We start from the raw sequence: 13,538 nt of genomic DNA on the forward strand, positions 1-13,538 counted from the left end.
AAGCTATTAAAAGTGGATGTAAACCCAAAAAAATATTTATTTTTTTGATATCACATGTAGAGCAGGGATATGCAATTAGCAGGCCTCTAGCTGTTTCAGAACTACAAGTCACATGAGGCATAGCAGGACTCTAACAGCCACAAGCGTGACACCCAAAGGCAGAGGCATGATGGGACTTGTAGTTTTGCAACAGCTGGAGGTCCGCTAATTGCATATCCCTGATGTAGAGTATAATATTTCCTATCATCTGTGCCCAGTCTTGCCACATAGTTAATCCAGCTCTGAGCAATCCTCTTTATTGTTCAGTGAAAATTAACAGACTTCCAGATAAAACCCTTTCCTCTCTCCTTGCTTTGAGTGACAGGTTATTTACATATCTAGCTCAGACATGTTTATCATGTTATGTTAATCATAATATGAGGTGATCCACAGGTCATTGTATATTACCAGGATGTGTTATGTGGGGGAGGGGTGGATTTCTCACTTTTTATACTGTGGATCACCTCATATTATGATAAACATAACCATGTCCAAGCTAGATATGTAAATAACCTGTCACTCAAAGCAAGGAGAGAGGAAAGGACTTTGTATTTAGACAGGGTTTTATCTGAAAGTCTGTTAATTTTCACTGAACAATAAAAAAGAGGATTGCTCAGAGCTGGATTAACTGTGTGGCAAGACTGGGCACAGAGGATAGAAAATCTTACTCTACATTGTGACATCAAAAAAAAAAAAAAAATGGGTTTACATCCACAAACTAAAAAAATGTGTTTGTTTTGTTCATTAATATTTTTACACCCAACATCTTTACACATTTCACATAATGGGAAAAACGATTTATTTAACTTGTAAAACAACTTTTCAATGCTTTGTACCATTGCCGACGACTGACGTGTAAACAAAAAAGTTGCGCTATTGTTAAATGGTTTCAACAAGTACTAAAAAAAAAAAAAAAAGAAGTATAATTTTTTTTTTTACACATTACATTATTTTAAATTACAGGTCTTTAAATTTGATTGAAGCAATTGAAGTCTTATTTTATTGCCACCTTGATAACTGAATGTTCAGGGGTTGCAAATCTTTAAAATAAATAAGTTCTTTAGAATCGTGAGAGAATCCTGATCTTTATTCCAAGAAAAAAAAAACGCAATTCTTTTTTTATCCAGAGACTTGCAGTTCTGTCAGGTCAAACAAATAAAAACCCCTATGCAGTACATACCTGTAATATGTGCCATTCCCAATGTATCTTTGTAAAGACCCAGCAAGTACAGAAAAATACCTGTTCCATCTGCTAGAAATTAATTTGCCTCCTAAGCAGGCATTCACTGCAAGGCTCTTGTAAGCAATGGTCACACATGGCTCACAAGTGTCAGGAAGGTGATGATTCCTATTCTTGTGTACTGGATTATACTAACCTGCCTTCTCAACAGCAGCTGTAATAGCTATGGAGCCAAGCTTGGTAGCAGGAAAAGATGACAGGGAGCCCTGGAATGACCCTATTGGGGTCCTCACTGCACTGACAATGACCACTTCCTAAAATAAAAAAAATAAAAATTATGTATACAAAAAAACATATATGGACACTTAAAGCATTCCAGGGCAGTTAGATGAAACATGTGTGAATACAGTGCCTTGAAAAAGTATTCATACCCCATGACATTTTCCAACCAAAAACGTAAATGTATTTTATTGAGATTTTATGTGATAAACCAATACAAAGTGGCACATAATTGTGAAGTGGGAGGAAAAATAAATGGTTTTCACATTTTTTTTACAAATAAATCTGTGAAAAGTGTGGTGTGCATTTGTATTCAGCCCCCCTGAGTCAATACTTTGTAGAACCCCCTTATCTGTGATTACAGCTGTAAGTCATTTTGGGGGATGTCTCTTCCAGCTTTGCACATCTAGAGAGTGACATTTTTGCCCATTCTTCCTTGCAGAAATTCTCAATCTCTGTCAGATTGGATGCAGAGCGTCTATGAACAGCAATTTTCAAGTCTTGCCACAGAGTCTCAGTTGTATTTAGGTCTGGACTTTGTGCCATTTTAACATGAATATGTTTTGATCTAAACCATTCCATTGTAGCTCTGGCTGTATGTTTAGGGTCGTTGTCCTGCTGGAAGGTGAATCTCTGCCCCAGTCTCAAGTCTTTTGCAGACTAACAGGTTTTATTCTAAGATTGCCCTGTATTTGGCTCCTTCCATCTTCCCATCAACTCTGACCGGCTTCCCTGTCCTTACTGAAGAAAAGCATCTTCACAACATCATTTCACGGTGGGGTTGGAGTGTTCAGGGTGATTTTCAGGGTTAGTTTACCACACATGGCGTTTTGCCTTTAGGCCAAAAAGTTCAATTTTGGTCCCATCTGACCATGCACCTTCTTCCACATTTTTGCCGTGTCCCCCCACATGGCTTCTCACAAACTGCAAATGGGACTTCCTATGGCTTTCTTTCAGCAATAGCTTTCTCCTTGCCCCTCTTCCATAAAGGCCAGATTTGTGGAGCGCACAACTAAAAGTTGTCCTGTGGACAAATTTTCCCACCTGAGCTGTGGATATTTGCAGCTCCTCTAGAGTTACCATGGGCCTCTTGGTTGCTTCTCCGATTAATGCTCTCCATGCCCAGCCTGTTAGTTTAGGTGGACGACCATGTCTTAGGTTTGCAGTTGTGGCATACTCTTTCCCATTTTCAGATGATCTTCAAAGCTTGGTATATATTTTTTCTATAACCTAACTTTAAACTTCTCCACAACTTCATCTCTGACCTGTCTGGTGTTTCTTGGCCTTCATGAAGCGGTTTGTTCAAAGGTTCTCCAACAAACCACTGAGGGCTTCACAGAACAGCCATATTTATACTGAGATTAAATTACACACAGATAAACTATTTACTAATTAGGTGACTTCTGAAGGCAATTGGTTCCACTAGATTTTAGTTGGGGGTATCAGAGTGAAGGGGGCTTAATATAAATGCACGCCACACTTTTCAGATATTTGTAAAAAAAAAAAAAACAACATTATGTACCACTGTGTTGGTCTATCACATACAATACATTGACAACCAAAAATGTAAAAGGATATGAAAACTTTCAATGCAGGTTAAAAGAAAAAAAAAAAAGTGCATATAGTCACTGTTGAGGGCAGTGTGGTATATGGGGAACTATAGAAGTGGACTGTAGAGAGGTGAGCATAGTGTGGTAGGATGTGTGATGGAGGTTTTAAGAACTGTATATGTGGTTGTGTTATGTACAAGGTCAAACTATATGGCTGCTGTAAGGAAACTTTATATCAGATCAAGGGTGCAATGTTCTGAGCTCCTAGATTTTCACTGTTTGTAGATACTGTAAGCACCACATCTATTCTATCAGTCCATAGTCATACTAAGTGCATTGTCCCTGGTAACTCCATAGTCCATTGAACACAATACTTACATTTAGGGAGCGCTGTGATGAATAAGCTCTGTGTGCATATTTTAATGCCTAAAAAATAAAAGGGAAATTTGAAATACCAACAAATCCAAATTTTAAAATAAATCAATTGCAACATGTCTTGCAAACTGAAATGTTACTATGAATAACAAAATCGACATAACCTCATTCATAACCAGATTCTTCTGAACTAAACCTCTCCCCACATTGGGGATATAGTATACGTTTCTTTGTTTATGCTGTATGTTGTGCCGTTACCAGGGCTCAAGTCCTGTGGGAACACGTGGGAACTGAGTTCCTGCACTTTTTTCACAGCAAGAACTCGGTTCCCTTTGCAGGACTAGAGCATCCGAGAGCAGCCGAGCCACCCGAGCCAATTCTTCACTAAGCGGCGATGCCCAGCTCGAGTCACTGTCAGGTGCAGGCGAACCTTAGTAATCCTTTATGTTACTGGCCGCTTCCTGTATATGGATTCATCGGGTAGTGTGCGGGTATTCCGTCACTTCCTCGATGCCGCAATGTCTCCTGGGAGCTTTTGTCATTGTTCCCAGGAGACATTGCGGAGGTCTGCCGCAAGTTATCGTGGGATTTAGAAAGAACTCACGGCCAGTAACAAAGGATTACTAGGGTACAGTGGATTTTTTTGGTGGGGGAGTGAATCTTGGGTGGGACTTCCCACACTTTTTTCCCCAGGACTTGACCCCTGCCTGTTACAGTATGTTGCCACATCAGAAGAACTGCCCCTACGTAGGCAAAGGTTTGGCCCCTGCGTGGGCCAATTTTGTATGCTAATGAAAAATGTAATAAAAAAGATTTTTACAAAAATAAAAATATGTTGCACTCTCCAGTTTTAGTAAATAATTTGTGTCCAAAACTGTTGTAGATGTGGAAATGACTGGGAGATATGAAGATCCCTGTATTAGTTTGTTTTTAAAGCGAGACTCCAGCCTCACCTTCAGTCTGTCAGTTGTACAGACCCCCTTCCTGTACGGACATTACTTGCTCCAATTTCCCTGCACTGTGAGCTGCCCACAGTACTTCTGACAAAACACAACCGTACAGACATAGAAAGACAACCATCTTCTGCCACTGGATGTGGCAGAAGTTGTGGACACACTGGTCCTCACGGACAAAATTTTGCACAACAATCTAAATTGTCCCCACAGCAACCAATCTTCAGAATGCTTCTAGGGAAGCCACCCAAGGTTTTGTGCCCCACCTGCAGCCACAGGCGCCGACACCCCCTGGGTTCCATCACTTCCCCATACTGTATGCGTACCAAAGTAGTGAGAAAAACACCTCACCTACATCCATCTAACTGGTTTTGGTCACTACTGGAGATCTGTCACTGACAGAATGCAAGGAAAAGGGGGAAACAGTTTTAAGCCCCCCCCCCTTGCCTCAGCGGCAGCGGAGGTTTCTGGTCTCCCCTCAGAGCAGAATTTGCGGGAAGAGTTCCCATTGGCTCCTTGACCTCTGGAATCAGGTCAAGCTGTAGCTAGGCAGTGAAAGGGGTTGCTAGTTACTATTGGGTAACCCCCTCAAGTCTGGAAAAGTGCGGGAAGCATTCCCATTGGCTGCTTTAAGCTGGTCAGGTGGCCACTATCTAGGCAGCCAAGGGGTTTTCTGTAGAGAACTCCTAAATAAATAAAAAAAGGGGGGGGATTTAGAGCCCTAGAGGCTCAATCGCCTCAGTAGCATCAGCTGTGATGTTCCCTCTCTTTGTCGCGGTTTTCACCTTTTAAAGGGGGACAGTTTTTGTATATAAAGTTAAACAAGTTATACATGTTTAAGTGGGGAGTTTCCCCTTTATTTTGATTATACAGCTTGAGCTGTAGTAACCAAGATTTTTTACGTGTTAAAAGTTTAAACTTTAAATATTTATTAAAGCCAATAATAAAGGCCGCGGCCAAATATTTTCCAACAAAGGTAGTAGTGTTTTTTTATTGTGTACAAATCTGCTAACTGCTATCCCATAAAGTTTTTGTATGCAAGGGATCAAATTCTACCATCTACAACTACTAGTCTAGTACTGATTAGCTAGTCTTGTAGCCCAGGCACCACACAATAGTCAGGTCTTGCTTTGGTTCATCCCTGAGACTTGCAGTTGAGTAATGAGGCCGGGTCTAGAACTACCTCACGACTGGACAAAGAACACGACTATCAGATTTTCATCATTGCAGGTCCACTCATCTGTAGTTTGTTTATATAGAAGTCATACTATATACTGTAGATTAGGTAGATCAACAAATCAAATGTTCAACAGGGCTTGCTTCCAAAGATCTTTCACACTACAAATACATTTGCATTGTCCCCATCATCTCCAACATATGACAATGATTAAATATTTAACAGCCCTGCAATAAACTCAGTGGTTTCCATTGTGTACACAGGGCTCCATGTTTATCCAGACTAGTGTGTTTTACTGCAATAGCTTGCGCATGCCTGGAAGGATTCACAACCCGAGAAATAACAGATATTAAAATTCAGAAATAGCTGGGCACATGAGCCAATAGTGACAAGAGTCCTTAATGGCTTCATGCAATTTATATAGGGTTGCCAACTCATCCCTTTAAAACAGAACACATATGAATTACACAGGTTCTGAGGCTAATTTAATGCAAATAAGGCACCAAGTGAGTTTAATTACCTCCTTAATCAGCCACAGAACCTGTGTAATTAATATGTGTTCTGTTTTAAAGGGATGAGTTGGCAACCCTAAATTTATATATTCAGAGCTCTGGAAGCCACACTCTTAAATATAGCAAAAGCTCAAACAAATGCATGAAGAGGCTGAAGAGGTTGAAGAGGTTGAATCACCCCTGTGATAGTTGCAGCTTATTTTATCTAATCTCAATCTAAAATCGGCATGCTAGATCTAAAGACATTGTCTTTTTTTTTTTTATTTGTACTCTCTGCACCCTCTAGATCCAGAGATCAGCTGAAGGAACTCCGAATTCCACCCCTCCTTTAGAGTGCCTGAGTGCACAGTTTTGCGGAGACCAGTCGAGCGATCAGCTGTGCGGAGCTCCGATCACCCCCCCCCCTCTCCAGTCAGTGTGCCTAGCCTGTTATAAGTGTCTGTGAAGTGTTTGGGACAAATGACAGCTGGCAAATGAAGGGTCTGGGAGAAATGACGTCTGGAGTGAGGGGTCACAGGCATGCTGTACACTTAGTGTACGCTTAGTGTCAGGATACTCCGTGCACTGACCAGGAGCAGAACATAGTTGAGTGGGGAGAATTAATAAGGAAGTCACTGCATACCACATATTGACAAATTGATTTATGTAACCTGTGTTCTGGATGACACAGGTAAAGGATCAAACTCCTTCACCCCTCCTCCCCTTTCGCTGGTTCAATTTGGCAGCTTGGATTTGTTTTGGGGTGAGCGGCTCTAGGTGTTCTATTCCCCATTTTGCAAGGTAACTGATGCCTGAAGGACCAATGAATCGGCGGTTATAATCCAGGTAATTCAGGAACAAATGCAAGGAGTTACAACAGGTAATATCAAACCAAACAATCTAAAGACAGCACTCACATTGAGCACAGAGAGTTCAACGAACGGTGAGTCATCTTGCCCTTATTTCAAACTTATCATTCCATGTTTCCTGTGTTTAAAAGACTACTCAGCAAGCCAAACTTTTTTTTTTTTTTTTTTTTGATTGCTAGTGACTGTTAATGTTCAGCATAGAATATACTGAATATATTGAATTCTGCATGGAATATTTAAGCAACTGTTAATGAGATTTAAGAGGATCCACTTGACTGCCCCCTGTTGGGGACCATATATTGGACGGTTTGTTTCATAACAGTATAACAGGACAAGCGAGATAACTAATTAGGGGAGGAAAGGGGGGAGGAAGGAAAGAAAGAAGAAAAGAAGACAATAACGTTTGATTGATCCAAGACAATTATATAAAAGTCCTTCTAATATTTGGTATTAAGTCGTATTAACCACAACAGTAAAATATAGTTTATTTATTTTACAAGTTGCAAGTATTACTTCTTCCTTTCTTAAAGGAGTAGAAGAGCAAGTAAGAAATACGGGGGAGAACTATTAAATCCTAAATCAAACTACATAACCATAAAGAGCAGAAAAAAAGGGAAGTGAGAATGAGAGGCCGTCCTGTAAGAGGTGCGGTAGCCAATGCCCCCAAAACCAGTGCTAGCCCAGGCACTATAAAAAAATACATGACACAAAATGGCTCCAAAGACAGCTCTGGGAAAATGGCTGGGGCCAAAAGTAGACTATCAGAGGGTCACCTGGAAACCAGTCAAAGAAGGCAATCGGAAATTAGGATAACTGAAGAAACCGAGGAGGAAGCTGCAGGACCAAGCAGCGCAAGTTACATAGATCTACCGCCATCAAAAGGGGAGTTATTAGAGATGTTTTCAAAGTTGCAAATATCTATCAGTCGGATGGAGCAGACGTTAAAAAATGAGATATCTATAGTACATGATGATATGAATCATCTATTAAGAAGAGTGGAAGAAACAGAAGAAAAACTGGACTGTCAGTCAGCAGAAGTGTTAGAGTTAAAAAATCAGATGAAGGACTTACAGAGGGAGCAAAGGAATATGCGGTACAAAATGGAGGATCAAGAAAACCGGAACCGGAGAAAAAATCTGAGGATTCGAGGTTTGCCAGATCAGGAAGGAGAAGATCTCCAAGAAAAATTAGATAAAGTATTTGGCCAATTATTGGGAAAAATCGAAAACGAAAAAATTAAATTTGAAAGGTTCCATCGCATCAGAAAACCTTTGGAATTGGCTGCGGAAACACCCAGAGATGTGATTGCCAGATTCCATAATTTCCAAGATAAAGAACAAATCTGGCAGGCCTTGAAATCTAGACCTGCGCAGTTTAACGAGGTTAACTTACAGATTTTTCCGGATCTCTCTACTGAGACCTTGACCAGAAGGAGATTATTAAAACCCCTATTGGAACATCTTAAAATGAATAATATTCAATACTTTTGGGGTTACCCTGCATGTTTAACCGGAAGGAAAGAAGGCAGGTCCGCAACCCTTAGGTTCCCTGAGGAGTTGGCTAAGTTCTGTAAGAGACTTGATATCCCTCTGATAGATATACCCGGTTGGAGTGAAATCCATGAGAATACATCCGATACACTGGTACAACAGAACTGGCACCTCATCTCAGGAAATAAAAGAGGAAAATAGTTGCAGTGGAAAGATTAACAAGAAAGTGGGAATATTAAGGTGGCCTTAGGGGGCGGGGGAGGGGTCGGGGGGATAAAGGCCCAAGAACTTAAGGTTATGAAGTTTTTTTTGGGGATGGGGGGGGGGGACGGGGGGGGGGGGGCGGGGAGAGGTATGGGGTTACGAGCCAAGTTATACATGACATAAGGTCAAATAGGGGCCTGGATGCTGGGGGTGGGTGGCAGTAGCTCTCTGAGGGTCTCACATCAGAACTCAACCTCGGGGGGAGAACCGTAGGGCAGGATGGAGAAGGAGGGCCACGGATCCTTGAGCCTTTTGAAGGCTGTAATCCCCCACAATGATAGGGGTGGGAGGGGGAGGTTATGGGGGGGTAGGATGGGTAGGAGATATTGTGGGTGGGGGGAGGCGGGGGGTTTCAAGATAGGGTTGGGAGGGGGCGGTGGGAAGGGGGGGATGGGTTTTGATTGGGGTTCTCTCCGAATCTGCAGTGTAGTGATGTTAGATGAAGCTGCTTACGGTTGACATCAAAACCAGGTGTATACCACCCGGCAGATAATATAGGAACTGTAAAAATTATTTCGTATAATGTACGTGGTCTGAACAATCCCATAAAAAGAAATAACATTCTGAGAGAATTAAAATATCTTAAAGCAGATATAGTTCTATTACAAGAAACCCATATTTCACTGGACTCTAATCTTAAAATAAGCTCACATGACTACCCGCTCTGGTATTATGGGGACTCACCGATTAAACGCGCAAAGGGAGTTGCCATCGGTTTTGCCAGGGGAGTTCGATTCGCCCTGGGGGAGAGAATGGCAGACCCTGAGGGGCGCTATCTTTTTCTCAGGGGTAAATTAAATGAAGTTAATTACTCTATAGGTAATATCTATGGCCCAAACCAAAACCCTGTTAAATTTCTCAAGGGAGTAATTGAGAGGTTTATGGATTTCAAGTCGGGCAGGGTAATCTTGGCCGGAGATTTGAATCTCTGTCTTGACCCAGATGCCGACTGTACGTCGCGAGTGCAGCGGGGCGGGAATGTACAACGGAAACTACTTAAAAATAAATTACATCAACACCAATTGACGGATGTTTGGAGAATACAACATCCAAAAGTACGTGACTACTCATTCCGCTCTGCTGTACACGGGACTTATTCTAGAATTGATTTATTTTTGGTGGACCATGGATCTTTGGAGACAGTTAAAAGTTCCGATATTGGAATAGTAACTCTGTCGGATCATGCTCCAGTATCAATTAATTTAAACATAGCGGGAATACAAAAGAACATTAGAACATGGAAACTTAATGAGGATCTATTCCAAGATGAAGAGGTTGTAAATAAGATCAAAAGGGAATTAGAACTGTATTTTAAAGAAAATAGCTCAGAACACATGTCTGAAGCATTAGTATGGGAAGCCCACAAGGCTTATATCAGAGGAATTCTGATTGCAATCGGAACAGCTAAAATAAAAGAAAGGAGGAAGAAACGGGATGAGTTACATAAAACAATTCTTGATCTCGAACAGAGACATAAACTAACAGGGGACTGTGTAGTTGGACATTCGGTTATTCTAAAAAGGGAGGAACTAAGGGACCTTATTGAACAAGAAAATAGATCAGCTTGTCTTAAAGTAAAGAAAGAGAGGTATCAATGGGGGGACTTGTCGGGCAAATATCTAGCCAAAATGTTAAAAAACGAATCTACAAGAAACTTCATTGAATGTATACAAACGAGTAAAGGAAATAAGGTACATACAACTCCCGAGATTGCGGGAACATTCCAAGAATACTACGGGAAGCTGTACTCGATAACTCAAAATAATCCGCCCGAGAAAGTGAAAAGGAGAGCAGAATATAATAAAAAATTCTTAGAGGAAGCAGGATTAAATAAAATACCAGTAGATAAACTTAGTTTTCTAGAGGACCCTATAACAGAAATTGAAATTAGGAAAAATCTAAGTGAGTCCCCAACTGGGAAAAGCCCAGGTCCCGATGGGCTAACAACCGAATATTACAGAAGATTTAGTGATATCCTAGTCCCTAAGATGTGTTCTTATATGAATGGCATTGGTATTAACTGGGATATTCGCCGTGAGGCACTAGAGGCTGCAATTACGATTATCCCTAAAGAAGGCAAAGATCCCTTATTGTGTTCTAGCTATAGACCTATTTCACTATTAAATGCGGACGTAAAATTGTTCGCTAAAATCTTAGCTGGTAGAATGCAGAAAATTATGAATGAACTGATATATAAGGACCAAGTGGGGTTTATCCCAGGCAGGGAAAGTAGGGATAACAGTATTAAGACACTGTTATTGATACAGAGAATAAAAGAAGGTAAATCCCCAGGTCTACTACTGTCGATAGACGCCGAAAAAGCTTTCGACAGAGTAGACTGGGGATATCTTCAGGCTACTTTAGAGTTTCATGGGGTAGGCCCTAAGATGCTAGGGTGGATAAAAGCATTATATAAGCACCCAACTGCCAGGGTTAAGGTAAATGGGACGGTATCTGGCCTGTTTGAGATGTTTAATGGGACTCGACAAGGCTGTCCCCTGTCTCCCTTATTGTTTACATTGTCCCTAGAACCTTTACTGTCTAGGATTAGAAATAATCCCGACATTGAAGGGATACAGACAGATGATGGGGAACACAAAATCGCGGCATATGCCGACGATATTTTACTATATATAGTGAATCCAACTACATCTCTCCCTAGTCTTTTGAAAACTTTAAAAGACTATGGAGAAGTCTCAAATTTCAAAATTAACCCATTAAAATCTGAAATCTTGAATATTAGTGTGAAAGCACATGATGTAAGTAGATATAAAAAAGATTTCCCATTTATTTGGAGAGATACAGTATTGAAATATCTAGGGGTCAATATAACAACATCTCTAGAGTTAATTTATCAGCATAATTTTATTCCACTATTAAATGATGTTAAAATGGATTTAAAAAAAATTGCTTCCAGACAGAGGTCTATATTAAGTAGAATAAATAGTTTTAAAATGCTAACGCTGCCAAAGATCCTGTATAAGTTACAAATGCTGCCGATTGCAATACCAGAAGCATATTTCAAAATATTAAAAAAGTTATTAATCAGATTTATATGGCAGAAAAAGAAAGTGCGTATAAGTATGTCTATATTAACCAGAGATACGGTGCACGGTGGGTTGGGGTTACCAGACATCAAAGCATATTATATGGCCATTCACATGACACGGGTGGTTGAATGGGTTAGAGAAAATAAAGAAAAACAGTGGGTTGAATTGGAAAGTAGTCTAAACCAAGCAAGATTAGGGAAGGAGATTTGGGTACCGACACAGTTTAGACAGTTAAAAGAGCACCTATATACGATCACACGGACATCTATGTCTATATGGGAGAGGGTACACAAAAACGAAAATTGGGGATACAATTCCCCACTAATACCACTATATGACACAAATTGTTTTGCACCGGGGAAAGTAAGTTTGTCTGGGAGTTGGATTAAAAAAACTGATTTAAAATTAGGGGATATAATAAAAAACGGTAAAATTTGTACTTATCAGGAACTTGGGGAACACAAAGAAAAATTTGAGTTGAACTGGCTGAGATATCTACAAATGAAACATTTTGTTGACTCCCTTCCTCAGCCGATCAGGCTAGAGGGAAATTTGCTCCCACTAGAGCGTCTGTGCTTAGCTCCGAACGGAAGAGGTGGGATCTCACAGATTTATAAAATACTGCTGGGACTAAAAAATAAGGGGCTACCTTCATATATTAAAAAATGGGATGAGGAGTTGGCAACAGGAGACACGGATAAAGATTTTGGGAAAATTTTGAAGATGGTGCATATCACATCAACTAACTGTGGGATGAGAGAAATGAATTTTAAATGTATATCACGATGGTATATCACCCCAGATATTGCACATCGATTTCAAGGGGAGACTTCCAGATTCTGCTGGAGGGGTTGTATGGAACCTGGAACCATGTCACACCTCTGGTGGACGTGCCCCAAAATCAAAAGATACTGGCACACAGTGGTATCAGTGATTAAGGAAATTACAGGAATGAAAATAGCAGTCGACCCATGGGTGTGTTTGTTCCACGGGACAAACATGTCTAGTAAACAATATATGAGATCCTTGATACCCCATATCCTGAATGCAGCAAAGAGCCTGATCCCTAAACGATGGAAAGATCCCGAGATCCCAACAATGAAGAATTACCTAGCTAAAATAAATGACATTTACTATATTGAACAGTTTAAGTTTATGGGGGAGGAAGGTGAAGAGACATTTAAACGGAAATGGCAGGGCTGGGTCAATTATAAATTATCTCAGAGTTATCTAGCGCAGATGATATAGGGTAGGAAGCGCATTTTCGTAAAAGCAGATATGTAAAGTGACTGAGGTTCGGAGAGAAAGGGGTGGGTTTGGGTAAGAGGGTGGGGGGTCAGCGGACTCGGGCACGGGCACTTTGGTTTTATTACCATGTAAATTTATACTTTATTTTTATTTATTTTTTTTGTATTTTTTGTAATTTGCCATCCTGAGGCCATATAAGATTAATATGTCAATAGACATAACAACAAAGCAAAAAAAAAAAGTAACTTCCTACCATGATGCGAACCAGGATGGAGACAGCGTATGAACGCAAATTGATTATGTCTCCGGTCAGAGTTCTCTGAGTGGGAAAAAGAAAGAAAAGAAAAAAAAAAAAAAAAGAAAAAAAAAAAAAAAAAAAAAAAAAAAAAAGATCCAGTGAGCTTCCATCCTTCGTGTGGGCATCTGCCCTACATTTTTCTGGAAATGGTGCAGCTGGCTACCCAGCGTGCACCTCCCGATCTCTCGCTCATGCGCAGTGTGAACAAAGCGCAGTGCAATCGGTGTACTGTAGGTTGCCCTTGACGCCTGGGATTGAGGACATGTCCTAGGAGC

The 13,538-nt window shown here is 40.6% G+C and overlaps 1 protein-coding gene across 1 annotated transcript in view; it reads right to left on the bottom strand.

The window, feature by feature from the left end:
• Positions 1–13,538, bottom strand: part of ACAT1 (acetyl-CoA acetyltransferase 1) — a 46,627-nt gene that overhangs the window by 25,004 nt on the left and 8,085 nt on the right. The window contains exons 2-3 of the mRNA XM_040340584.1: positions 3,427–3,474; positions 1,416–1,533 (exon numbers count right to left, since the gene is read on the bottom strand). Coding sequence (XP_040196518.1) covers positions 1,416–1,533; positions 3,427–3,474 — 166 coding nt within the window. The remainder of the gene's footprint in view (positions 1–1,415; positions 1,534–3,426; positions 3,475–13,538) is intronic.

This window comes from Rana temporaria, chromosome 2 (assembly GCF_905171775.1).
Source record: "Rana temporaria chromosome 2, aRanTem1.1, whole genome shotgun sequence".
Classification (NCBI taxonomy): Eukaryota; Metazoa; Chordata; class Amphibia; order Anura; family Ranidae; genus Rana; species Rana temporaria.